The 27,066-nt window shown below is 47.4% G+C and overlaps 1 protein-coding gene and 1 long non-coding RNA gene across 5 annotated transcripts; both read left to right on the forward strand.

Annotated features, from left to right (window-relative positions):
* Positions 1-1,306: 1,306 nt before the first annotated feature.
* Positions 1,307-6,623, forward strand: LOC145651896 (uncharacterized). The gene is made up of 5 exons (XR_014117984.1): positions 1,307-1,321; positions 4,189-4,363; positions 4,746-4,881; positions 5,054-5,190; positions 6,432-6,623. It is a non-coding gene; the product is annotated as an uncharacterized LOC145651896 (long non-coding RNA).
* A 3,661-nt stretch (positions 6,624-10,284) lies between these two features.
* med13b (mediator complex subunit 13b) lies at positions 10,285-26,966 on the forward strand. 4 transcript variants are annotated; one of them, XM_081700617.1, is made up of 30 exons: positions 10,285-11,000; positions 12,210-12,507; positions 13,096-13,264; positions 14,117-14,262; positions 15,743-15,934; positions 16,052-16,249; positions 16,364-16,523; positions 16,635-16,745; positions 16,853-17,485; positions 17,617-17,818; positions 18,442-18,472; positions 18,565-18,686; positions 19,019-19,100; positions 19,259-19,455; positions 19,599-19,747; positions 20,202-21,097; positions 21,202-21,369; positions 21,456-21,679; positions 21,777-21,972; positions 22,051-22,372; positions 22,456-22,672; positions 22,769-22,966; positions 23,040-23,263; positions 23,583-23,725; positions 23,814-23,972; positions 24,345-24,503; positions 24,705-24,847; positions 25,295-25,459; positions 25,614-25,714; positions 26,198-26,966. In XM_081700617.1, exons 1-30 carry the CDS (start codon positions 10,935-10,937, stop codon positions 26,328-26,330), a joined length of 6,204 nt encoding a protein of 2,067 aa, XP_081556743.1. In that variant the 5' UTR covers positions 10,285-10,934; the 3' UTR covers positions 26,331-26,966. The 4 variants fall into 4 exon arrangements, with proteins under 4 accessions (XP_081556743.1, XP_081556744.1, XP_035389796.1 ...); XM_081700618.1 differs by having other exon boundaries at positions 19,259-19,449; positions 20,199-21,097; XM_035533903.2 differs by having other exon boundaries at positions 10,286-11,000; positions 20,199-21,097.
* Positions 26,967-27,066: the final 100 nt, after the last annotated feature.

Genomic DNA, 27,066 nt, shown 5'->3' on the forward strand with positions numbered 1-27,066 from the left:
ACCTTGTGATGTCACCAGAGAATCCATTGTATTCTGATATGAAAGGTCAGACTATATATTAAATTAGCATGGAAATGGTGTTTGCTGTGTAATCTTGTTATTTCATAAGATTTTACAATGAAAGATCAAAATTAAACATAAATGAAACCCAAATTTATATATAAAAACAATTTCCCCACTCGCCCTCTGAGTGGTCTTTTTCCTTCAAGTGCAGGTCCTCTACCAGAGGTCTGGGAGATTGAGGGTCCTGTGTCTTAGCTGTTCCCAGGACTGCACTCATCTGGACTGAGACCTCAGATGTTGCTGGAGCCATTCGCCCAGTTTGTGGGTCACTGGCGCTCTGGTTACCAGTTGCTTTCACCTTCCAGCTCTTCTCTCAGCCCTTGGTATTTATTTCTCTCTCTCTCTCTCTCTCTCTCTCTCTCTCTCTCTCTCTCTCTCTCGATCTATATATATATATATATATACTGTCATGGCCAAGAGTTTTGAGACTAGCACAAATTTTTTTTTCACAAACTTTGCTACTTCAGTTTTTATGGTGACAATTTTGCATTAACTCTAGATTGTGAAGAGCGATCAGATGAATTGCAAGTCATTGCAGATTCATTCCTTGCCATGAAAAATAACTTAATCACAAAAATTGCTGCATTCCAGCCACTGCATTTCATTACTGCCACAAAATGGCCTGCTAACATCATTTCTGTAATCTTCTTGTTAGCTGAGGAGAAAGTGTTAACGAGGACACGGCAACTGATATCACTCTGTCATGCTGATTAGAAGAGCAGAGTGGTTGCTTTAAATCGGTGGTGGTGCTTGAAGTTTTCTTCTGTTAATCATGGTTACCTCCAAGAAAACACACAGTCATTGTTACATTGCATCAAAAGGGCTTCACAGACAAGGACATTGCTGCTTGTAAGATAGCACCTAAATCAACCATTTATCAAATCATCAAGAACTTTAAGGAGAGAGGTTCAATTGCAGTGAAGAAGGCTTCAGGGCGGCCAAGAAAGTCAAGCAAGTGCCAGGACCGTCTTCTAAAGAGAATGCAGTTAAGGCATCGGGTCACCACCAGTGCAGAAAACAGTTGTGAGTGTATCTGCACGCAACACAGTGAGGCGGAGGCTTTTGGAGGATGGCTTGGTGTCAAGAAGGGCAGCAAAGAAGCCACTTCTCTCCAAGAAAAACACCAAGGACAGACTGACATTCTGCAGGAAGTACAGGGATTGGACTGCAGAGGACTGGGGTAAAGTTATTTTCTCTGATGAAGCCCCCTTCAGACTGTTTGGGACATCTGGACAAATGATTGCTCGGAGTAGAAAAGGTGAGTGCTACCATGAGTCCTGTGTCATGCCAGCAGTGAGGCATCCTGAGACCATTCATGTATGGGGTTGCTTCTCATCCAAAGCAGTGGGTTTGCTCAAACCTTTGCCTAAGAACACTACCATGAATAATCAATTCAAAATCAAAATGTATTTCTATAGTGCTTTTTACAACAGATGTCACAAAGTCCAAGCCCTCAGTGAGTAAACCAAGGGTGACAGTGGCAAAGAAAAACTCCCTACAGCATGAGGAAGAAACCTTGAGAGGAACCAAGACTCAAAGGGGGACCATCCTCCTCTGGCAATGGTCACCACAATAATAACAAATTTAAAGAGAAAAATAACTAAAAAAAAAAAAAAAGCAATTAATGTCTAGTCCAACTTTCCAGAGGTCCTAGCCTTGTCCCGAGGTGTGCATGTGTCTGAGACCCATCCTGCAAGAGAACGTCCATTAAGGGCAACGGAGAGTGGTTGTCTGGGGTGGAGGTGTGGTGGGCTACAGTAGGGGGCATCAGGGGTTGGTGGGAGTAGTCAAGGCAGCTGAGATGGGTTGAGGCCCTCAGTCAACAACCTTGAGTGACAAAAAAGAGGTGAAGTGACAACATCATAACATCCCAGTTTACCATAACTCTTAATGCCCATGGATCCCCAGATCTACACCTTTACCTAAGAAGTGAAGCAGTTAATAAAATGCCTGACTGCACAGATATTGAGACTGTGTCTGAATCTCGGACATTTACAGGAAGGTTATTCCATAGTGTGGGAGGCTCTGCCCTCTACGGTAGATTAAGGAAAAAGGATAAGGTATCAAAGAATCAAGAATAAGGAATGGTATCAAAACATCCTCCAAGACCAACTTCTCCCAACGATCTAGGAGCAATTTGGTGATGAACCGTTCTTTTTCCAGCTTGACTGAGCACCATGTCACAAGGCAAAAGTGATAACCAGATGGTTCAGAGAACAAATAAATTGTGTCCATGGCCAGGAAACTCCCCAGATCTCAATCCCATTGAGAACCTGTAGTCAATCCTCAAAAAGAGAATGGACAAATAAAACATAGACACTGTGATCAACTCCAAGCAATGATTAGGCAAGAATGGGTTGCCATCAGTCAAGATTTTACACAGAAGCTGATATCTAGCATGCCAAGGCAAATTGCAGAAGTCTTAAAAAAGAAGGGTCAACACTAAATATTAAGGTGTGTGTGTGTGTATATAGGAATGTAAATGTATGTATGTATGCATGTGTGTGTGTGTGTGTGTGTGTGTGTGTGTGTGTGTGTATGTATGTATGTGTTTATGTGTGTGTGTGTATACATACACACACACACACACACACACACACACACACACACACACACACACACACACACATACATACATACATACATACATACATACACAAACACTGCCTGGCCAAAAAAAGGTCACCACCTGGATTTAAGTAAGCAAATAGGTAAGAGCCTCCCATTGGATAATTACTGCATGGGTGATTATGTTTCAGCTGGCAACAAGTTATTTAACCCTAACTGATGCAGTGAGTAGCTTCTCATTTGTTAAACAACCATGTCGAAAGACACATCCTGTGGTCGTGGAAATGATGTTAATCTGTTTCAGAAGGGTCAAATTATTGGCATGCAACAAGCAGAGAAAACAAGGATATTGCTTAAACTACTAAAATTGGGTTAAGAACTGTCCAACACATTATTAAAAAGTGGAAGGACAGTGGAGAAACATCATCTTCAAGGGAGGAATGTGGTCCGAAAAAAATCTTGAATGATTGTGATCAGCGATCACTTAAACATGTGGTGAAATCAAATCGTAGAAAAACAGCAGAACTCAGGGATATGTTTAATAGTGAAAGTAAGAGCATTTCCAAACACACAATGCAAATGGAACTCAAGGGATTGGGACTAAAGCTGTGTAGCCTTAAGAAAACCACTTGCCAGAGAGGCTAACCGGCAAAAACAGCTTCAATTTGCTAGGGAGCATAAAGATTGGACTCTGGAGCAATGGAAGAAGGTTATGTGGTCTAATGAGTCCAGCTTTACGCTGTTTCAGAGTGATGGGCGTATCAGGGTAAGAAGAGAGGCGGCTGAAGTGATGCACCCATCATGCCTAGTGTCTATCATACAAGCCTGTGGGGGCAGTACTATGACCTGGGGTTGCTGCAGTTGTTCAGGTCTAGGTTCAGCAACGTTATGTGCCCAAAGAATGAGGTCAGCTGACTGCCTGAATATACTGAACGACCAGGTTATTCCATCAATTGATTTTTTCTTCCCTGATGGCATGTGCATATTCCAAGATAACATTGCCAGGATTCATCGGGCTCAAATTGTGAAAGAGTGGTTCAGGCAACATGAGACATCATTTTCACACATGGATTGGCCACCACAGAGTCCAGACCTGAACCCCATTGAGAATATTTGGGATGTGCTGGAGAAGACTTTGCGCAGTGGTCCAAATCTCCCATCATCAATACAAGATCTTGGGGGAAAAATTAATGCAACTCTGGACAGAAATAAATAGTTACATTGCAGAAGCTTGTGGAAACGATGCCACAGCAAATGCGTGCTGTAATCAAGGCTAAAGGCGGTCCAACGAAATATTAGTGTTATATATAAAAATTTGTATGTGTGTGTACATGATGTAGAAGGCTGGAGCATCTGCCAAATCCATAAATGTACATTTGTATTTAATATTTTGTATAGTTAGTGTTTAATTATGGTTTTCTGATGACAAAATAAATCTATAGGATTTAACAATAAGACTTAATCTAGATTTTTTAAACTAAAAGATTTTAAACCAAAATATTTTAAACAAAGAGACAAATGTTTTATGAAGCTTATTGATTTCGTCCTTCCAAGCAGATACCAAAAAAAGCAGGAAGTAAAATGCTATAGTCATGTAAAAGTGGTGCAACATGCGAGCCTTCTCACTAAGAGAAGAGAGCCCACACAGCTCCTGAGATGGTCTACAGAGACTTGTTTCTTCTTTCCATGCCACTACTGACATGCTTATCGTGTCCGATGGTTTTCCCTACAGGTGAGCATGCACACATTTCATTTAGCTTTTGTTATATATACATGTATATTATACGCACGTCTTCACAGCTGAAGAATGGCCTCTAAACATCTTGTTTCTCTGGAAATCCTTTGTACTGCACTGCAATTTGGACTTCTCTCTGTATTGAAATATACGTCTGACTTCTCTGTGTGATTTAGAAATGATGGTTCAGCATTCAGCATGATTGTCTGTCCCTCTCACACCTTTCCTTGTCTATCATGTATGTTACATGGAAGTCGCAGTATAAATGCTTAAATCAGTTCTGAACCGAATGTCATTTTGAGGACCGTGTAGAAACACCATTTTTTTCAGACATACCTTCAATAATAATTATTATCCAATAATGCATTTTTGACTGCAGATCTTGAAGAGGATCAAATTACATTAATTGTATTCAACTCCCTCATCAATGATACTAAGAATTACATCACTAAAATCGCACACAGAGGAATTCTACTTGGAGCTATGAGGAGGCTGCAAAAAAACCACATGCTTAAGTATGTCACATTGTACTTTAAAATTCAAGTTGTGCACTATGCAAGTAATAAGTATGGACTTTATATAGATCATATAATAAAGACATCAGTGTTCAACCAAAGCCCAAGTAATGTATCTTTAAAAGAACGGAGAAAGGTTGCAGCACTGAAAAGCATTGTATTGTCTGCGCAGTTTCACCGTAACAGAGTACCCGGACTACGGGCCTTTCCTTGTGAGTGTGAATGGGTTGGCAAGGAATGACACTCAGAAGACGTACTGGGAGATCCTGGACAAGCTCCAGAATGGCACCATAATAAGGCCTGATGTGGGTGAGTACGGATTCAGTACTACAGCTGATGAAGGACCTGTGTCCAAAACATTTTGTTTCTCTGGAACCTGTCTACTTTACTACAATTATTTATATATATATATATACACACACACACACACACACACACACACACACACACACACACACACACACTGACTTAGGTTTACCATTTTCAGGCATGGGATGTTATATTCCCAGACAATATAATGTGGTTATCTTAAAATTCACTACCTGGTGTACGAAGAGGAGACAATTGTGTGATACGCACCAGATTTCTAGTTAGACTAGGCTTGTCCCTATCAAATAAAATAAAAATGAATTCAGATAAAAAGCACAACTCATGAAGATTGTATTAATGCATTCAATCAGCATCTATACCAGTTCAGGGTCATGGGGACAGAGCCCATCATGGCCCACCAGTTCAGCAGAGGCCACATGAAGATTCAGTACAAAATGAAATTATTCTGATTTTTCTTTCACAGATGAAATATTTGGAAAATCAATAGCAATGCTTGAACCATTGAAAAGGCTTCAGGCGATGCACAGATATTTTGGCCTTCATCTTAAGACTCAAACCTTATTACAAAGTCTCATTAAGAAATGGCTGTTGTTGGTGTTTCACAAACATGTTACACACTTCCTGTTCCAAACATTTCTCTTAAAGCCCTTACATGAACTCCATTACAACATTTGATCAAACAGCTTTCAAAATTAATGTATGAATTTACCCAACAATTTGTAATTAACTGCAATGTAATGCCAAATAAAACCTAAATGTAGCCAGCTAATTACACTCAATACTGGTGCAAAAGTAATAATACCTGTGCTCGCGATGTGCAGCTCAGGACAGCACAGCGGGTTCGTGTTGCCTTGCTGGAAGTGTTGAGAAGGTTATGTTTAAAATTGATTTCACTACAGATTACATAATGCAGAATACATGCAAATTAAATGTGATTTAAATGATATCAAAGTGAGTAACACATTTTAAATACTTTGGATTACAACAACATTGCTTTGGAAAATGTTGGACAATGTTTAATTAATTTTTTAAAACCTTGGAATAATTCCTCAGATTGATGGAAAACGTTACTGATTAAAATGTAAGGGCATGTATTCTGGAATCTGTAGTGAAATGCATTTTTAAAGTAATGTTCCCAACACTGCTTGCTGGACAGATGAACATGTATGAACATGTATGCTACATGTTATCACAGACTGACCTAAGAGAACCTTTTGCAGGTGTTGGATGTTTCATTCCAAATCCGAATGATACAGTTATCCTGAAATTCACCACTTGGAAAAAAAAAGACGTCACAACAGTGTGATCTACCGGGAACCTTGGAATACTTGATTCGTCTTGGTCAAATAGAAGCAAATGTTTTAATGACAAAATAAATTGGGTTGAAAATAAAATTAAATGAAAACATGAAATCTTTATTATTCTTATTTCATGGCATAAAATTGTCAAATGTTCTTTGTAATCCTTTATGATCCATTACAGAAGCTCACGGTTTCCTGTGACATTTGGTCTTCAGGCAGAAGACATGTTTATTGTAATATGTTTCTTCCCATATTTTAAACTGCTCTCTACTATTGGTGTTGCAGCTTCTCAAAAATGCTTACAGGAGAATTTTTCTAATTAAGCATCAACTCCTAAACAACGATGCCTTCCGAGGTGACATTCCGTTTCAGTCCAAGCTATTCCTGGACACAAAAAGAGAGTTTAAAATTTCCAACATGAAATGCAATCCCAAACTTAAAGAAAAAAGGTTAGAGGTTACCGCCACACTACCTGTCCTAGCCAAACGGAGCCGTACTTGTTAATCCCTAGTGTTCCGAACTAAATGCCCAGTCTCCAGCAGGTGTCTCTGTTCTACATCCAACATACAGTCACGTACCCCTCATCCACCTCCACTACAGAGACCAGCGACTCTGACTCACATACAGTCAATGCTCTGACTTCACAGATCCATGGAGCTACCAAACATAAGTGATGCTCGCCTACAAGCAAAGCACACAGAAAGAGGGCACGAGTGTGTCCTGTCTGGACAAAGGCCAGACACTCCTAAACTTGTTCTAAATAGATATTTCTGAACTCTTGTCTGGGGTTTGGCAGTAGAATCTGTATTAGATGGGGAAGTACTTTTGGAAATGTGCCAACATCTATAAGTTTCGCGTCTTCCCTTGCTACAAGTAGCCTTAGACACTTAGGCTTGGGAAGGTGGGCCCTAGTCCTGTGTATACCCTTACCATGACGACAGTGGGGATGCTGGGCTGCCTGTGCGCTACCATCAAGAACAGTTGCTGGTGAGAGGGCGCCACCTGTAGGAGGTGTCCATGTACATCATTTACTTTATTAAAGAGGGAAGTTCCACTTAGAGCTTAATACTAATTACTCACCATTACTCACCTCTGTCTCACACACACATATATACACAACTATTTTTCACACATATGCACACCTCTATCTCACACACACACACACACACCTTAAGTCACTGACTGCCAAACAAGTTAAATAGCAAAACTAACTCTAATCTGCCAGTGGGACGTACTTCCTTTTTTGCAAAATAAAATAGGTCTTTACTTTTTATAATCTTATTTACTTTAGAGAAGTGTTTCATAGACACTAATATTAACAAATCAATTACCGGACACAAAGGAACAAATTCATCAATTCAATTATCATTGCCAGTCAGACACTGGTTGTGAAAAACCCCTAAGCAATTTTGAAATTGCATATATTATCACAAAACTGGTTTAATACATATAGAAAATATCCAAGCTGCAAATAACAGGTATCACAGGATTTCTGGTTTTGTTTTGTGTTGTTGTTGCACATGCTCAAATATGCTGATTTTCTCACTGTAGAAAAGCAAACATTCTGAATTCCAATATCCGCTTCTATTATAAGGTGTTTCCATATTTCACAGTCATATAAAAACTGAGACCAACAGCTTAAAAGTCCACATCCCTTATCCTTTGGGGCATTTGAGTAGTCTTCTAACTAAGACATTACTGTAAATCTGTATCATGTGATGTCCAGTCTGTCCCTGACCTCTAGTTTTTCATTACTTCCTACTACTGAATCCTTACTCATTATGGAAGGTTAATTAAATGGCCAATTCATTAAAATATTTCACTGCACTCAAAAGAGAATCCAGACAGGTGTATGAAAATACATGAATGAATGGTTCTCTGTGTGATTTAGAAGTGATAGTTCAGTATTCAGTATGAAGTAAAATGCTATAGTCATGTAAAAGTGGTGCAACACGCGAGCCTTCTCACTAAGAGAAGAGAGCCCACACAGCTCCTGAGATGGTCTACAGAGACTTGTTTCTTCTTTTCATGCCACTACTGACATGCTTATCGTGTCCGATGGTTTTCCCTACAGGTGAGCATGCACACGTTTCATTTAGCTTTTGTTATATATACATGTATATTATACGCACGTCTTCACAGCTGAAGAATGGCCTCTAAACATCTTGTTTCTCTGGAAATCCTTTGTACTGCACTGCAATTTGGACTTCTCTCTGTATTGAAATATACGTCTGACTTCTCTGTGTGATTTAGAAATGATGGTTCAGCATTCAGCATGATTGTCTGTCCCTCTCACACCTTTCCTTGTCCATCATGTATGTTACATGGAAGTCGCATTATAAATGCTTAAATAATTTCTGAACCGAATGTCATTTTGAGGACAGCATAGAAACACCATTTTTTCAGACATACCTTCAATAATAATTATTATCCAATAAAACATTTTTGATCTTGAACTCAAATTACATTAATTGTATTCACCTCCCTCAACAATGATACTAAGAATTACATCACTAAACTCGCACACAGAGGAATTCTACTTGGAGCTATGAGGAGGCTGCAAAAAACACACATGCTTAAGTATGTCACATTGTAGTTTAAAATTCAAGTCATACACTATGCAAGTAATAAGTATGGAATTTATATAGATCATATAATAAAGACATCAGTGTTCAACCAAAGCCCAAGTAATGTATCTTTAAAAGAACAGAGAAAGGTTGCAGCACTGAAAAGCATTGTATTGTCTGCGCAGTTTCACCGTAACAGAGTACCCGGACTACGGGCCTTTCCTTGTGAGTGTGAACAGGGTCATGGGGACAGAGCCCATCACGGCCCACCACGGCCCACCAGTTCAGCAGAGGCCACATGAAGATTCAGTACAAAATTTATCATTAAGAAATTACTGTTGTTGGTGTTTCACAAACATGTTACACACTTCCTGTTCCAAATATTCCTCTTAAAGCCCTTACATGAACTCCGTTACAGCATTTCTTTGATCAAACAGCTTTCAAAATTAATGTATGAACTATTCGTAATTAACTGCAATGTAATGCCAAATAAAACCAAAATGCAGCCAGCTAATTACACTCAATACTGGTGCAAAAGTAATAATACCTGTGCTCGCGATTTGCTGCTCAGGACAGCACTGGTCTGAGCATGTCACTTATGCACTCTAAACAGTCTTCTGGAAGTAAACACACAAAAGAAGCCCAAGTGTCAACACGTGTATTTCTAACATATGAATTATAAAGAGACATATAAGTGATTGCATTTTTGTTTTGTTTTCAAATTGTATGGACTATTTTACAGTATCACAGTTTGACATTTCTCACGAATCACTTTCTAAAAGAACAATAAACAAAGGAAAATTATTTGTGTAACACTAGCTAAGTATATCGTCTTCACTACACTTGGCCAATTAACAGACACTCGTGTGATTTGTTTCTGTATATGGTGGCAATAAAGTAGATCCATCCTGAACCTCCCAGGCTCTCAAATGGCACTTCTTTCTGGAATTTTCAAAGTTAAAAACCCGTCAGTCCTGATGTGCAATAAACTCGTAACTGCTCATTGCGGTGTTTTCTTTTTTTTTTAGTAACCTTTGTTTGCGAATCTTTCGTCATTACACAATATGATTAAAACTGCATCTTGGGCACCGCTTTTCATAAAACAGCCGCTCAGAAACATGTTTTTCCAGGGAGAATGCTGTCGATCAAGACATTGTGCACATTGACCTGCCTTCACAGAGCCTTGGAGTTCAGACTCGACTCCTTTTCCTCTTTCGACTCCCCAGCGCTCCCAGTCGGGGCCGAGAGTTGTCCGCCATTAAAGGACACGACCCGTGTAGTCAAACAGAAAAACTAAGACATTGCTGAGAAGTGGAAAGTGTTTCGTCTTCAAATTGTGCTTTTGTTTCCACTTTTAAACTATTGTAATGCGCGAAGTCCAGTGTGGAGGCCGAAAAAAAGATGTTTGGGTTTTTTTTACTGAATACTTTTAGTCGACTTGACTGCTTGCCAACCAGTTAGCTAACAGGCTAACGCTAGTGGGCTATCTGATAATTTGCTGCTCAGTAAAGGGGGAGGGGTGTTTTACATTTAACGGTTTAATTCATCTGGTTTTAGTGACTACATTATATCTAGAAAGTCGGTCGTTTCTCGTATAGCTAGCAAGGTTTCTGTCGCAGCCTTTTATTTTTGTTTTTCATAGTAACCAAGTGCCTGACGTTAGCGAGTTAGAGAGACTGGAGCATTTAAAGAGTTTGTTACCTAGCTACACGCTAGCTAGCTCGCGGCTAGCCAGCCCGAGACGTCCTGAGTGATTGTTTGAGGTCCTCGCGAGCTTGTTCTCGGCGCGGTAACGACCGCTCAGCTCGCGTCTCCTCCTGTGTGAAATAATGGCGAGACGGCGTTCACCGTGAGGATGAGTTCTTGTTTGGTGGCCAACGGGGCGAGTCTGGAGGACTGCCACTCCAATCTGTTTTGCCTGGTAAGGAATGTAACGTAGCCAACGGCAGCTCAGACTACACGGCCAAAACGCCTTTAGCGATGCAGCTAACGCTAGATACGAGAGCGCTAAACTAGCCAGCTATAGCGACCCAGGCCTGTTGAGCCGTTCGGTGTCTAAACGGGTAGATCGCAGGAAACAATGTACAGGACAGAAAATGCAGAGTGAGGCGTGAGGTGTCTGAACTGCACGGCTTTGCCTCACGACGCCACTCTTTGCTGATCAGTTAGCTAAAGCTAACGCCAGTTGTAACTAGTTATTGCCTCCTCGCTAGCAAACAGTCGTAACAAGTTGCAAGTCGGTACTTGGAAGTAGGCTAAGGGCCCATAGATACAACAAAGTACATAATGTCATTGTTGCCGTTTAACGTGTTTAGCTGCAAATTGAGATTTGATAGGCACGGCCTGGAATTTATATAGCTTTAGATAGGTTATCGTCCTCCTAGTTTAAATTTAGCCGAACAACCCGCTTGCAAGTTGTTCCTAGCTGTTGTCAAAATAGTTTGCACGTAAAGAATGACAGGGAACATTAGCTACGTAAAATGTTAGTTAGATATTAGTTACCTTATAAAGTATTCTAAATGAGTGTTCATTTTATTTGCCATCGCTTGAGTATCTATATAGCATGACTGGACATTCAGCTAATGTAATCAGTGTTGACATTTACAGCCGTATAAAGAGGAAAAGCTTTGTCGTTATTTTGCTTGTTTGAAAAGAAAGATCAAAGTATTTCCTTGTGTAATTGAAACCTTTTCCTGTCAGATTGTCCTTTGATCCTATGATTGTCTGTTTGACAGTGGGAGACCATGCTAAGAGTTTTAAAGTGTATTTATCATTAGCGTAGGTATATTTTTCCCCATGTGTAATTTTCATGCTATTAAATGTTCCTTCTCAACTGATCCTACATGTTTGCTTGAGATACAGTGGGTAGAAATAGCTTGACAGTATCATATTACTTTTGAGGACACCAACGGTCTCAACTCGCACACATACATCCTCTAAAGAAGTTACTCTCCTGCTCTTGAAAACTGCATTTTAATGCATATGCATGTAAAATGTGTTGGTCATTAATGATAGTTATTATTTTGTGCATCTTAGCAGCATCCTGTGGTTGATGAGCTATTGTGTTGTCATCTCTCTCTCTCTCTCTCTCTCTCTCTCTCTCTCTCTCTCTCTCTCCCCGTGACCTCAGGCTGACCTCACAGGCATCAAATGGAAGTGCTTTGTGTGGCAGGGCCCCACCTCGTCCCCCCTCCTCTTCCCGGTGACAGAAGAGGACCCCATCCTGTGTAGCTTCAGCCGCTGCCTCAGGGCTGACGTGCTGAGTGTGTGGCAGAGGCACCAGAGCCCTGGGCGCCGTGAGCTCTGGCTCTTCTGGTGGGGGGATGACCCCAACTTTGCCGAACTCATTCACCCTGACCTCTCAAGTATGTCCCTTCCCTTCAGCTTACCACAGCTCCTTACAATTGTGGCAATTCACCCCTTACCAGGTCAGTTTGTGGGGGTTGGGGTGTATGGCAAATCCTTGTGTAAGGTCACTGTAAGCTTCACAGATGTTCATTTGTACAGAGAACAGATCACATGCTGCATGTCAAGACTTATAAATCAATTAGAAGGAATGCCTTCCGCTCTCTTGAGATGCTCCTGTGATTTCGTGAGCATTTGCCTTCTGCAAACAGCTCGCGGGCAAGATCCTCCATCAGTGGGGTGATGTTTCTGAGCCACAGTGCTGTCGTCGGGAGGACATTGGGCACACGGGCACTCCATGTCGCTGGTGACAGCACAGGTGCCGTGATGTTGAAGCAGGCAGTCTGCCATGACCCGCTGTTCACAGGCACTCCCTCCAGAGGACTGAGAAGGCTGGTTTAGGCCTCTTTAATTCTCTGGATTCTTCCATGGCTAGTTATGTTCCTAGCCTGTTTCCACTGACTGTTTGGTACTTTGCTCACCTGCTGATGCTAAGGAAGTAGCTGACACACCTGTAGTAGAGGCATGTTGCCTGGAGCCTGGTAGCAGGAGGAGTGTGTGTGTGGGCTGGGCAGGCAGTCGCTGACGCCTCTGGGTTGTTTCTCGGGCAGGTAACGAGGACGGCTTGTGGGAGAGCGGCCTGACCTATGAGTGCCGCACACTGCTCTTCAAAGCCATACACAACCTGCTGGAGCGTTGTCTGATGGCCCGCCGCTTCGTACGTGTCGGCAGGTGGTTCGTCAGGCCCTACGAGAAGGACGAGAAGCCCATCAGCAAGAGGTAAACGCCCACAGCCGGGAGAGAGAGCCTTTGGAACAGTTTTGCTTATGAAGTGTTGTTGGGGTGGCTGTTGCTTTGTTTTTTGGTTGTTTTTTTTTTTGTTTTTTGTTTTTTTTTTGTTTTCCTTCTCCCCACCGATGATGTGAACGTACGCTGTGTTAATTATCGCGGGAGGCCAGTCACTCTGCACTTCATGTAGTCCTGCAGCCGCCCCGAGATCTTCTCCCTCGTTATGCTCCTGTCCCCTTACACCTCCTCCCTCATCACGCTCTTGTCCCGTTATGCTCCTCCTTTCATTTTTCTCCTGGTTCAGGCAGGCTCCTTTGGGCCCGAGACGTTGCGATGTGTTTGTGGTTAAGACAGTGTCAAACGTAGCCCCTTGGCTTCCTGTTTGGCTTCCTGCTGCGCTCTCTGCAACGGCTGTTGATGCACGCCCTGGAAAATGTGATTTCCCTCTCAACTTTAACAATGAGTTGTTGTGGGTTTTGCAGCAGCGCGGTCAGCAGGAATCTGTGTTTTCACTTTCACTTGTGCAGCGGCCCTCGTTAACAGCGTGGCTCCTCGGTAATATTCCAGAGTGAGTGTGGGAATGCCTTTGATCTCTTAAATGATGTAGCATGACTGCAGGCAGCACTGAGAACTGTGTGGCTGTGCACACTTTGTGTCAGCTACCTGTGCAGAGTTTGTACTGGGGTGTGTGTGTGTGTGTGTGTGGGGGCCCGAGTTATCTACATGTCTGTGATTGACTTCTCTGAAGTATCCGGAGTGTTCCGTGTTCAGTGCTCTCTGTTGATGGTTCTGGTGACCCAGGTGTTAAATCTCCTGTCTGTTTGTCTCCCGCCACATTACCAGTGAGCACCTGTCCTGTTCCTTCACCTTCTTCCTGCACGGCGACAGCAACGTGTGCACCAGCGTGGAGGTCAACCAGCACCAGCCTGTGTACCTGCTGAGTGAGGAGCACCTCACCCTGGCCCTGCAGAGCAGCAGCCCAGTGCGGGGTAAGACCAGACCCGTTGTCCCACACCAGTGCAGGGTTAAACCAGCCCCTCATCCTGCCCCAGTGCAGAGTAAGACCAGGCCCATTGTCCCGCCCCGATTAGCGTCACATCATTTCTGCTCTTTGCAGGTGTTCTTGCTCTGGCACTTTTAGGATTGCACTGATGGAGGGGAAAACCCCTGAAGCCTGAAATAGTGTAGGGTACTTTATAAGAATGACAAGATGTGCTTTGGCAAATTTGAGAGAGAGCGTAAGGTAAAAATGAGGTTCTTGGACAGCTCAATTGCATGTTTCAAAGCATTTGGTTGGGGTAATAAAATAAGCAGATTGTTATAACTATTGCATTAGGTGTGCTGACAGTGGTGTGTAAGGCTAGCAGCAGAATAACTTCCTCCGAGTGCCACTGTGGGACTTAAGAGCACTTATCGCTTTGAAGGCTCTTAGTTAAAATGATTGATTCTACCTGTATGGTAGTTAGTCTGCAGTGCTGGTTGCTTTCAGAGAAACCTGCTGACTTTTCCTGACAGCCGTGTTCCTTTTGTGCACCTGCTGGTCAGTAAAGGCAGTGATTGACTTCCAGCTCCAGTACTCTGTGGGCTGGTGCCCACAGATTTGTCTCTTCCTGGCTGCTTTGCAATTAGTAAGAAGCCTGCAGTGTAAATCGGGTCATGTACATCTCATCTTGGAGCTAAGGCATCAAATGTCGGCCCATCTGAAACAAGGCTACTTCAGAAGGTCACTTGGCAGCGCTGCGGTTTTGTTCAAAGAAAGGTCACAGAAACTGAAATGGTGCGATCTTAATTGGAACGCGTCAGGCGGTGTACCGCCAGGGAGTCAGGAGATGACTGCCCGGCTCCTGTCTCTTTGGCCTTCTGTCCAAGACTTGGAGGGGTCAGTCTGCTGGCAGGCATGTGATGCTTTAACGGCCAAGCTACAACAGCAGGACGCTGAGCCTCCTGGGACAGCTCTTCCTACCCTGCTTCTAGTTGCCCCACACGCATGCCTGCTCCTGGGCCTCCCTATTTTAAACTGTTTTGATCTTTAACTGCGTGGATGTGCTGTTTGCCCTTCGGTAATGCCTGTGGGTTGACTGACTGAACGGGCTTGTCAACAGGGTTGTCAGTCAGCAGCATCTTCCCTCAGGACGTTTTAGTCAGTCATATAAGCAGCTTGGTCCCATTCTAATCCAAACAGGCCTTAATCCTGCATTGTTGGTCTGCCCTCTCACCGCTGCCTCTTTTGCTCAGTGCCCGTGAAAGATTAAATGGAAGGTTCCAGCACATATGTGCAACAGGTAATCAGGGAGCTCGCCATGCACACACATGCCACACCAGCACACCTTGTGAGCAAGACCTGCTCTTACTGCTGTGATTACCCACAACCCCTGCCGAACGACTGAAGGCAATTGTGGGGAAGGCTACAGAAGTGTTTTAATCTCGGCACAGCGCAACTGATCACGTGCATGTTCTGTGTCTTTGCAGTTATTCTCAGTCCTTATGGTCTGAGCGGGACTCTGACGGGTCAATCTTTCAAGCTCTCAGACCCGCCGACTCAGAAGTTGATCCAGGAATGGAAGCAGTTCTATCCCATCAACCCGGGTGCCAATCAGGCATCTGGGGGAGACGATCCGGACTGGGAAGATGAGTCCCTGGCTGCCGTGGAAGTTCTTGTCGGTATGACAAACTGTCAATAAATAAGTTAGTTTTATTTATTTATAATTTTTATTAGTAGTTGTGAGCTGAATGCAAAATTGTGTGTGTGTGTGTGTGTGTGTGTGTGACTGGGCTCAGCCGGGGTGAGAATGGTATATCCAGCTTGCTTGGTGCTGGTGGCCCAGTCAGACGTGCCAGCCAGTGTGGCCACGGTGAGCTCCACTGGTGGGACTGGGGCATGCGCCACAGTCCAGGCCACTTACGCAGGGCACACAGAGCCTGTCATTTCCTCGGTTACCCTGACCCCACCCACATCACCAGAGGAGGTCCAGAAAGGTACTGCCCCATCCACAACCTGAGCTTGTGTCCCATCTTTTTTTTTTGTGTGCGGCTCTAATTCAGAAAAGGTTCGTGTGGTAAACTCCTGGTCGGTCGATTCTGTCCCCTCAGTGTCTCAGCTGGCTTCCAGGTGGGCAAAGCCCTCTGTGGTGGTAGACAGCTCCAACGCCAGCCGCTTTGGTCGTCACGGAGACAAGGTCCCACGCCAGCTGGCCAGGCAGTTAGTGGAGACCGTGTGGCAGGAGTGTAGTGTGAACCGGGCTCAGAACAAGTAGGATTTCAGTCTCACCACACATCCATCTGCCTGATGTATTCTTACTGTAGCTTTGCTCTGTGGGCAAGCGAAGTTGTGTTCTTCGGTGATTGAGCTGTATGTTGACAGGGGAAAGTTCTCAGCTGTGACCAGCGCCCTGTGTAAGGAGAAGACGACCAGAGTTTGTGTTTTGTGGGATTTTGTCGAACCCCATCAAAGAACGCACTGCAGTTGCATAAGGTATGCTGTGTGTCATGCGCTCAGAAAATCAACACACCCCATTGGATGTGGTTTGTCAAAATTTGGTTTTTGCAAGTAACTGAAAGTAAAAGTAACTTTTTTTCCAGACAGAGAAACTGGAAGCAGCATGCAGGCAGCGCGCCGGGGCACCCGCCCTCTCTGCCCCCCCCCAGGTACAAGGCCACGGACAAGATGGAGAAGGCGGAGAAGCAGCAGAAGAGAGCCCAGACGCCCTTCCACCACCGCAGCTGTACGGGCCAGGACCTGAGCCTGCGTGACCCGGAGGTCAGCTGCTACCCGGGCCTCCGCTCCGCAGACGTGTCTTTGAGCAAAGTTCACACGGTGCCCAGCGACATGGCCGGCTCCCCCCAGCCTCCACCTCTGAGCCCGCATCTCTGCGAGCGGGAGGAGGAGGAGGCAGGGGAGATGAAACGTTCCTCCACCCCCCTCCGCCAGCAGTTTTACCCTCCCTCCACGGAGCCCTGTCTGCTGCCTCAGAAAAGCCCGAACGGGTCTGCCCTTTACCCCGCTCCCGTGGACTACCCGTCTGCTTACCCAGACTCCGTGGAGCCCACCACGTACATGGGCGCTGCCGTCAACCCCGGCGAGGATGTGGCTCCCTGGACGTACTTCAGGCTGCCCAGGAGGCGAAGCGCAGACCTGCAGCCACCGCCACTGCCTGTGGACAGGCTGAGGCAGGACGCCGCCGCAGCGCCCGACGGCCTCGTGTCTGCCACAGAGTAAACGCACCTCTCACACACACACACACCGCACACAGTCCACATTCTGGCATTTTACCTTAACACAGCTCCATATGTTGGAATAATAACGACACTCCGGGTCATAATTGTCTAAAATGTTGGGTTTCCAGGACAATGTCCTCCACTGCAGGGCCTCTGAAGGTGTCAGAGGAGAGGGTGAGGATGTACATTCAGAAGAAGCGCTGCCTCTCAGCAGCTGTGGGTGAGGGAGACCTCGAGCTGGACACGGACCCCTATGCCTTTGTTGAGGAGGAGTTCACCTTCACTGATAAAGAGAGGAGACCTGGAGCAGAACCTGGCAAAAGAAAGAAGGTCAGTGACCTGGAAACTTAATAAACTGTTCAGTCTCCAGGTTGGGACTGAGTCAGGTGTTGTATGGTGGTGTTTCCTAGTCTAGCTGGAGTTCACTCATGTTGCTGCTGTTGCCTTTAAAACAGGGTTTTGGTGGTCTTTCTCCTTTAACCCTCTGACGGTCGTCCACCAAAACCCCTCTTGCCTCCTAATGGACATCCACCAAAGCTCATCCAAGAAGCTGCTGTGCCAAATCGCCAGTCTAAACCAGTACTGCGTGACAGATCATTGCTGCTAATTAACAAGAAAATGTGTTAATTATTACTGCACAGTTTCTGACTTATTACAGGCTTAAGTATCAGCTAAATGAAACATAACTGATGTCATCTTCATTTCTCCTGTTGATGACAACATACGATAGCTAGCTAATGTTTTTAAACTGTCAGTTCGAAACATTTGCTGCTCAAACTTTGGAAACCACATTTAAATCACATTTGTAAGTATTTTTCCAGAATTCCTTTACCAGTGGGTGTGTTGTTGTTTTTTGTCATAAACACCAACAATGATTCATCTTTCCTTATGGTTACTACCATACCAACACCATAGTTTGCACTCTACCCATAGTTTTTGTTTTTGTCTTTCAGAGGGATGATGGTAGTACTTCCTCTGCTGACGGTGAGTACTTCAGATTCAGATGGTTTGCTTGTTTGTTTTTGTTGCAGGAAACCTGCTGCTACATGTGAAGTTTGTTTGTGTTTGTGTCATAGATGCCCCTGAGTCAGGCGGGGGTAAACCTCTCCTCTCTACCAGCCTGATCCACGAGACCGATCTGGCTGTGTCCATTAATGACCTGGACAATCTCTTCAACTCCGACGAGGATGAGCTCATGGTCTGTACACCGCTGGCCTAACTTCTAAATGTACTGTTCGTCAGTCTGACCTTTTAAATGTCCGGTTGAAGCCTGAGACTACTGTTTATATTTTAGGTTGGGTTTTGTTTTTTTTGTTTAAGTTTTTTTCCCCCCCATTTTGACTTGTGACATGATAACTGTTCAGAGAGTTGCGTGTGTTGTTAAGGGTGTTGGTGAGTGAGTGTTGTTAAGTGTGCGTGTTTCTGAGCACATGTGTGGTCTTGTGCGCGTGTTCCAGTGGTGTTGTGGGTCTGTAGGTCCTGAGGTCTCCATGCAGCTGTGCAGTGTCTGATTCGTCTTCTCCCCCACAGCCTGGAGCCAGAAGAGCAGGAACAGAGAAGTTTGGTGGCAAAGAGCCCAAAGCCACAGCATCTGACGGCCTCTCTTGTATAAGTATGTCAGCTCAGCACAGTCTCCAATCCACTGCTTCTCTGGCAATATCACCACAGTTCTGAAACTCTGTATAATGTGTGCGCTCGAGGTGCTGAAGGTTTTTCTCTCCCGTCCCGTTCTTTCACACACCGAGTAACCATTTTTGTCTGTGTGTCCAGGCTCTGCCGACCTCCATCAGATGTTCCCGACACCTCCGTCCCTGGAGCAGCACAACGTGGGCTTCTCCCCGATGAACGTGGGTGGTAATGAGTGCGGCTCCACTGACGGCGGGCCGCCCGATGGGACCATACTGGGTGGTGCCTTCAAAATGGAGGTGGACGAGAGCCTCTGTAGCCCCCGACCCTCTGAGGTGAAGGTGAGCACCAGGCAGACCTTTATTATGTCAACATGTGGACTTTAGCATTCCCCCACAGCAAGACAAAACCAACCTTTGCACTGCATTATGTAGCGTTGTGTTGCGCTGCGTGGCACCCTAACGCCGAGCCCTGCTGTCGGCAGGACTTCTCTTTCGTGTTCAAGCCAGAGTTGTGCCAGGCATTTGTGGGCTGCTCTCTATACGCCCCTCTGAAAACGCTGCCCAGCCAGTGCCTGCTGCCCATCAGGCTGCCAGAGGAGTGTGTGTACAGGCCCTACCTCGGCAAGGACAGGTGCGTTCCAGGAACCCCCCACCTCCTCCTCCTCCCCCACGTGGCCTCTCCGTAGGCACTGTGAGCAGTGCATTCTGTTGGCTCATTGCTCAGAACTGCTTATTAGGATTAAAGATGAGTGGCTTGTAAATCTCATTTCTCAGTTCTTATAAATCTCAGAACTGTCTTAAAAGGGAAGAAGGTCCTGAACATGTTTGTGCAGAGAAGACCCTGCTGTTTGTAACAGTGTAGTGACGACCTGCTCACTCTCACACACCAGCAGCAGATGTCTCCTCCGTGATCCTTTCCGCGGTCTGATTTGTTCTTTCTAGCTGCTGGCGAGTCATAGGAAACGTGTGTGTGTGTGTGTGTGTGTGTGTGTGTGTGTGTGTGTGTGTGTGTGTGTGTGTGTGTGTGTGTGTGTGTGTGTGTGTGTGTGACTGTGGTTGTTTCTGCTTCCGTCTCTTGGCAGCAGCGTTCCCAGCGTGGGCAGCGGCGTGGATCCAGACTACAGCCAGACATACACCCCCCAGACACACACGCCCTTGTTGTCCAACAGCGCCCCGCCCAGCAACAGCGGTGTGGGCATCCTGCCATCGCCCGCCACTCCTCGCTTCTCCGCCCCCACCCCGCGCACACCCCGCACCCCACGCACGCCCCGCGGGCCGGCCAGCGTCCAGGGCTCGCTGAAGTGTGAGAGCTCGGAGCCGTACTCGCCCGCGTCTACGCCGTCCACGTGCCGGCCACTCAGCTCGGTGGAACCAGCCACGGCGCACAGCCTATACGTCACACTCATCCTGTCTGACTCGGTCATGAATCTGTTCAAGGACTGTAACTTCGACAGCTGCTGCATCTGCGTGTGCAACATGAACATCAAGGGCGCAGACGTGGGCATGTACGTCAGCGAGCCCACCCTGGACCCGCAGAGCTCTGCCCCCGACCCCTGCTCCTGCGGCTTCAGCGCCGTCGTCAACCGCCGCTACGGCAACGGCGCCGGCCTGTTCCTGGAGGATGAGCTGGACATCGTGGGGCGGGGCTCAGACGCCGACCGGGAGATGGAGAAGCATTTTGAGGCTTTGCACTGCACCTCCTCCCCCATGCACGTAGGTGGCACTCAGATGGAGAGCCTCCCCCACGAGCTGCTCCTCCTGCTGCAGGAGCGCTGCGCCAACCCCTTCCCGCCCCTCGCCAGGCCGGAGCCGGCTGGCGAGCGGCCCCCACCCCCCCGGCGTCTGGAGGAGCGAGACTACCACAGCGACTGCTACGTGGCTCTGGAGCATGGCCGCCAGTTCATGGACAACATGTCCGGCGGGAAAGTGGATGAGAACCTGGTGAAGAGCTCCGGGCTGCATCCCTGGGCCAAACACGATGGTCCGTCTGCACGTGCTCTGGGCTTGAACGCTGGTCTTCTAGTTTATGAGCTCATCAAAAGGAGTGAGAAGTGTGTAACACCTGTGTGTCTGTCTCTCTCTCAGCCGTGGACGTGAGCTCACTCTTCTCTCAGGATGTACTGCGGATGCTCCTGTCCCTCCAGCCTGTGCTGCAGGATGCCATCCAGAAGAAGAGGTCCGTGCACTCTTGGGGCGTCCAGGGTCCCCTTACCTGGCAGCAGTTCCACAAGATGGCTGGCAGGGGAACCTACGGTATGTCCGTCGGCCGGCTCTGTGTGTGGGTTAGGCCTCGCTCCTCCATGCGGAGAGATGTGAACGGTGCCGTTCTCTCCCGTCAGGCACCGACGAGTCTCCCGAACCCCTGCCCATCCCGACCTTCCTGGTCGGGTACGAGTACGACTTTGTGCTGTTGTCTCCCTTTGGCCTGCCCTACTGGGAGAAGCTGCTCCTGGACCCCTTCGGCTCTCAGAGGGACGTCGGTTACGTGGTCGTGTGTCCTGACAGCGATACTCTGCTCAGCGGTGCCAGGACTTTCTTCAGAGAGCTGACGGCGACGTATGAGGTATTGCGTAAGCACCGGCCTGCATCCCCGCGCCCTACGCACACCACGCCAGGTCACATGGTAATTGGGGGGGCTGCGCTCTGGGGGTCTTTCGCAGGCATGCCGGCTCGGCCGGCACAGGCCCGTCTCGGCAGCTCACGCTGACGGAATCGTGACGGTGGGCAGCGGTGCGGTCGGGCCCCCCGTGGACCTGCCCCTCACCGACTGGTTCCTCAGGATGTCTAGCAACAGCAGTGGCGGCGAGTCTTTGGCCAAACTGAGGCTCTATGCTGAAGCGTGCCGTCGTGACCTGGGTATGCTCGCTCGCCCAATCACATCGAGTTCAAATGCAGCGGTGAGTCTGAATGTAATCTGAGTTTCCTCCACTTCAGGGCCATACCTGGCAGCTCAGTCCCTCGACAACTCTCTGCTCACCCAGCGGAACCCTTCCTCCTCCTCCTCCTCCTCATGGTCCTCGCAGCCAGCGAGCTCCAGTTCCAGTTCCAGTTCCGGTGTTGGCAGCACCACCCCAGCCTCCACCTCTAACCCTCAGGGTGTGGGAGGGTCAGCGCCTGCCAAGCCCGCCTCTCTGCCTGCCGTTGGCGAGTCGGGTGTGCTGGGCACTCAACAGGCTGCAGCCCAAGGGCCGGGCACTGCGGGGGACGGGGCATCGGCCACCTGCCAGACTCAGCCCCAACCGGAGCCTCCCGAGAGGTACCCCACCTTTCTCGCAACTTGACTCGCCTCCTCTTTGTGACCCCTCGATTCCCCCTTGACTGACCGTTTTCCCGTTACAGCACTATGGAGCGGGAGGCGGTGGGCGTGCCCACAGACGGAGACTCCCACGCCGTCACCTACCCGCCTGCCGTCGTGGTCTACCTGGTGGACCCCTTCACCTGCACGGAGCAGAACAGCGGCTCCAGCTCCAGTGTGTGGACCCTGGGTCTCCTCTGCTGCTACCTGGACATGCTGCAGTCCCTGCCTCCACCACTCAGGAACGCCGTGTCCGTGCAGGTGAGCCGCTCGCCACGTGCCCTTTTCATGCCCTGCTTTCCACATGCATCACTGTTTGTTTTGTTTTTTGTTTTTTTTTTTCTCTCCCCCATGCAGATAGTCCCATGCCAGTACCTGCTGCAGCCGGCGCGGGGCGAGGAGGAGGAGCGTCATGCGTACGCCCAGAACCTCAAGTCCATGGCCTTCTCCGTATATGCGCAGTGCCGGCGGACCGGGCCTGCCTCCACCAACGTCAAACCGCTCACGAGCTTCGGGCCTGGCCTTGCCATCGACGCCGCCCTGCGGGTCTCCGAGGTACGGCCACCTCCTCCGTCCCTCAGCCCTATCTGCCGCAGCGCCATTCTAACTGACCTTTTTGACCTGGCAGAGGTCGCAGTGCACGCGGGTCTACATGCCGCCATTCGTCCTGGCCCCGGTGAAGGATAAGCAGACGGAGCTGGGTGAGACTTTTGGCGAGGCCACGCAGAAGTACAACGTGCTCTTCGTTGCGTACTGCTTGTCGCACGACCAGCGCTGGCTACTGGCCAGCTGCACCGACCAGCATGGCGAGCTTCTGGAGACGTGTGTCATCAACGTGGACGTGCCCAACCGGTGAGTGAGTGTGTGTGTGTGTGTGTGCGCGCATGCGCTGCAGGGACATCGGGCTGAGTTTTTTCTGGGCAGATTCTGTTCTAGTGCAGTGGTAGCTCAATGGTTAAGGTACTTAACCAAGCCCCACCACTGCCAATTTGCCACTGTTGGGCCCCTGAGCAAGACCCTTAACCCTCAATTGCTCAAGTTGTACTCAGTCATAATTGTAAGTCGCTTTGGCTAAAGGCGTCAGCTGAATGGCTAAATGTAAATGTTCTATTGGTCTGTGTATGTGTGTGCATGCGCGCATTTTACTGAGGGCATCTTGTTACTCCCACAGGGCGCGGAGGAAAAAGGGCTCAGCCCGGCGGCTGGGGCTGCAGAAACTGTGGGAGTGGTGTTTGGGCCTGGTTCAGTTCACCTCGCTGCCTTGGAGAGTCGTGATTGGACGACTCGGCCGGATAGGTCACGGGGAGTTGCAAGGTGGGCGTCGTTCTGTGAGGCGGAGTTCCACATCACGCGGCCTCGTTGCTCGTACTTGATTTGCTCTCGTTTGGCTCTGTCCAATCAGATTGGAGCATCCTGCTGAGTAGGCGGAGCCTGCAGTCCCTGAGCTGCCGTCTGAAGGAGGTGTGCAGAATGTGCGGGATCTCCAGCGCGGACAGTCCCAGCATCCTCAGCGCCTGTCTGGTCGCCATCGAGCCTCAGGCCTCATTCGTCATCATGCCGGGTAGAACGTCCATACACAACTGAAGCTGAAATGAAACGCGCACGTTTTACAAAGCTTTCACTCTCTTGAACTCAGTCTTATGTTCACCAGTAGCATGAGCACATTGTGTTTATGGGCCAGGAATCCAGCTTGGCTCTCTCCAGCCCAAGCCCAGATCCACACTACGTCATATGCACTTTCTACTGGAAAACATGAACTTTGACTTCAGTTATAATCTCTAGTTTTCCTTTAGTTGATCATATAAACATGGTGTTAGTCATACGAATCCACTGGTTTGAACGTGTGTGTGTGTGTGTGTGTGTGTGTGTGTGTGTGTGTGTGTGTGTGTGTGTGTGTGTGTGTGTGTGTGTGTGTGTGTGTGTGTGTGTGTAGACTCTGTGTCCACCGGCTCCGTGTTTGGCCGCAGCACTGCCCTGAACATGCAGACGTCCCAGCTGAACACCCCTCAGGACACGTCGTGCACTCACATCCTGGTGTTCCCCACCTCGGCTGTGGTCCAGGTCGTCGACCTGCCCTTCAACCCCATTCACGGTGAGCCTCCCGCCCACAGAAGCAAAGTGAATGCACTTCACCTCCGTCAGGTGCTGTGAACTCTTGGGAAGTGACCTGCTGATGCTAGCGAGGTCATCCACTACATGCTCTCCGCGGACACATGTACCAAACCTGACTGAAAACCAGTATGACATTCCAGTATCCCTTCTGACTGATCAGTCCTCGTTGTTGTCTCCTCAGACGGCATGGACGGAATCCTGGACCTGCTCGTCTCCGAGAACGATGTGGACCCTGACCTCATTAACATATTACCAAACTCCCCCAGCGGGTCGCCTGTGCACTCGCCTGGCTCTCATGACCCCCATGGGGGCAGCGGCGGAAAGGTATGTTAATTTTAGCTGATGTCAGACTTGTGCGTGTGCTGCTGTGTGTAACCCTGACAGGGAGGTGTTGGAGAGCCTCTAAAGAGCCGAGACATTCGATGGTCTTAAATCCAGACCTTAATGCACCCCATGTCCTCGAGGGTTCAGGCAGGCTGTGTGCAGATCTCTCAGGGATACTGTTCCACTGCCATCCTACCCCTTGTCCTAATGACTCGTCTGTCTTCTCTTTTGATTTAGATTTGAGTATTTTATTTCAGCTTTACATGAATTTGCCCTTTTCTACTTTTATTTGTAAAGCACCTTTTAGATTTCTTTTTGTAAGTAATGAGGTAAGTGAACTTGCTTTGCTTTGTGTATCCACAAAGGCATCGTGACCACATAGCAGGGTTATAAACACCAAATGCTGTCCATAGCTGGCCTTTTACCTCCTGTTTTCCCGTCCCTCAGGGCCAGAGCACAGACCGCATGGAGTCCCACGACGAGACGCCCAACATCCTTCAGCAGCCCATGGCACTGGGCTACTTCGTGTCCACAGCCCGAGCCGGCCCGCTGCCCGACTGGTTCTGGTCTTCCTGTCCCCAGGCCCAAAACCAGTGTCCCCTCTTCCTGAAGGTGAGACATGCCTGTGTGGCCAGCCCCTGTGGCTGGGTGGAGAAGGGTGGATATTTTAACCTGGTTATCCGGACCCCATTCACGCATAGCTCACAATGCGTTTTCCAACATCCCTGTGTGTGTGTGTGTGTGTGTGTGTGTGTGTGTGTGTCAGGCCTCACTACACCTGCAGTGCAGTGCGGTGCAGTCAGATGAGCTTCTTCACAGTAAACACTCCCACCCTCTGGACTCCAGTCACACCTCTGACGTGCTCAGGTATCGTCATCCTGACTCACTCTTTACTGACACCTACAGCCGTCTCTGATACATCTACTCATCTGTGCTCCTCCTCTTATTGAACCTTAGTGTGTTTACACTGCGGTCTCAGCTTAATGTCGGTGTATGGACTTCGCACTACATCTCCTGTAAACAGATTCTGCTTTTCTTAAGAATGAACACTGTGTAGACCCCTTCCAGCTGACAACACCGTAGCCTTAATCACTGGCATTGTTGGCCATACTTTCTGTCTGATAACCAGCTGTAAACCGTGCATCAAGCACCTTGTCATTTGTTGAATACTCAGATACAGATATGTTGGTCCAGTGATATACTTTGTCCACATTATTGCTTAAGTGCATGTTTTTTAAGCAGAGCAGTAATTTTCAGGACTGATTTTCATTTGAGAGAAGGAGGACAATAAGCCTTCATGTTGGGAAGTGGCGGCTGATTCTGTGGGTATGTTGTGTGGTGCTCATTCAGGTTTGTGTTGGAGCAGTACAACGCCCTCTCCTGGCTGACCTGTGACCCTGCCACGCAGGACCGCCGCTCCTGCCTGCCCATCCACTTTGTAGTGCTCAACCAGATGTACAACTTTATCATGAACTCGCTGTAAGAGAAGCAGCCTGCACTGCTGGAGGCCAGACATTGGTCTCTCTCACACACACACACACGGCCAGACCGGTCTAGACACTTGGCAACACTTTACAGTGTCCATCTCGTACAACTGGAGCAGAAGGGACTTTTTTCTCCTCCTCCCTATCTATGAGCTCATCCTAATGGAATGCCTGCTAATATCTTGAATATCTTATTTATTGTACATTTTTTAATAAATGTGTAATTTTGTTAATCTTTTATATAAGTAGAAGGTACACATTGCCTTCCTGTTGAAATGAAAATGCTTCATCATTGTGTGTGTAATTGTCTTAATTGCAAGACATGAATGGAAACAATACGTTTGCTGTAGGTTACTTTTTTAGAGAAATATTTTCTCCATGTGAACAGACATTTATAATGCTCTGTTGTACAGACAAAGTATGCTGAACCCGTTCTTACCTTTGTGTGGTTGGGACGTCCGGAGAGGTTCTAGTTGCATTCCTGTACAGCAGTTTTAATTTGTTCAAATGAGAGGACAATGTCAGATTATATATTTTATCAGATTTAGATGGTGTGTGTGCGTGCGTGTGTACACAATCTTGTGCCACTATGAAATGGTGCACCCAATGTTTTAGGAATAAACGTGTCAACCTTATTGTGACTTGTCTTGTGTTTGTGATAGTTTGCCCACAACAGCAGTGGTAACCCCAGTTTTCAGAGTGCAGTTGTCATTCTCTCCCTGTTCTGTTTAACTG

The sequence above is a fragment of the Electrophorus electricus genome, chromosome 17 (assembly GCF_041902795.1).
Source record: "Electrophorus electricus isolate QZ-2024a chromosome 17, ASM4190279v1, whole genome shotgun sequence".
NCBI lineage: Eukaryota > Metazoa > Chordata > Actinopteri > Gymnotiformes > Gymnotidae > Electrophorus > Electrophorus electricus.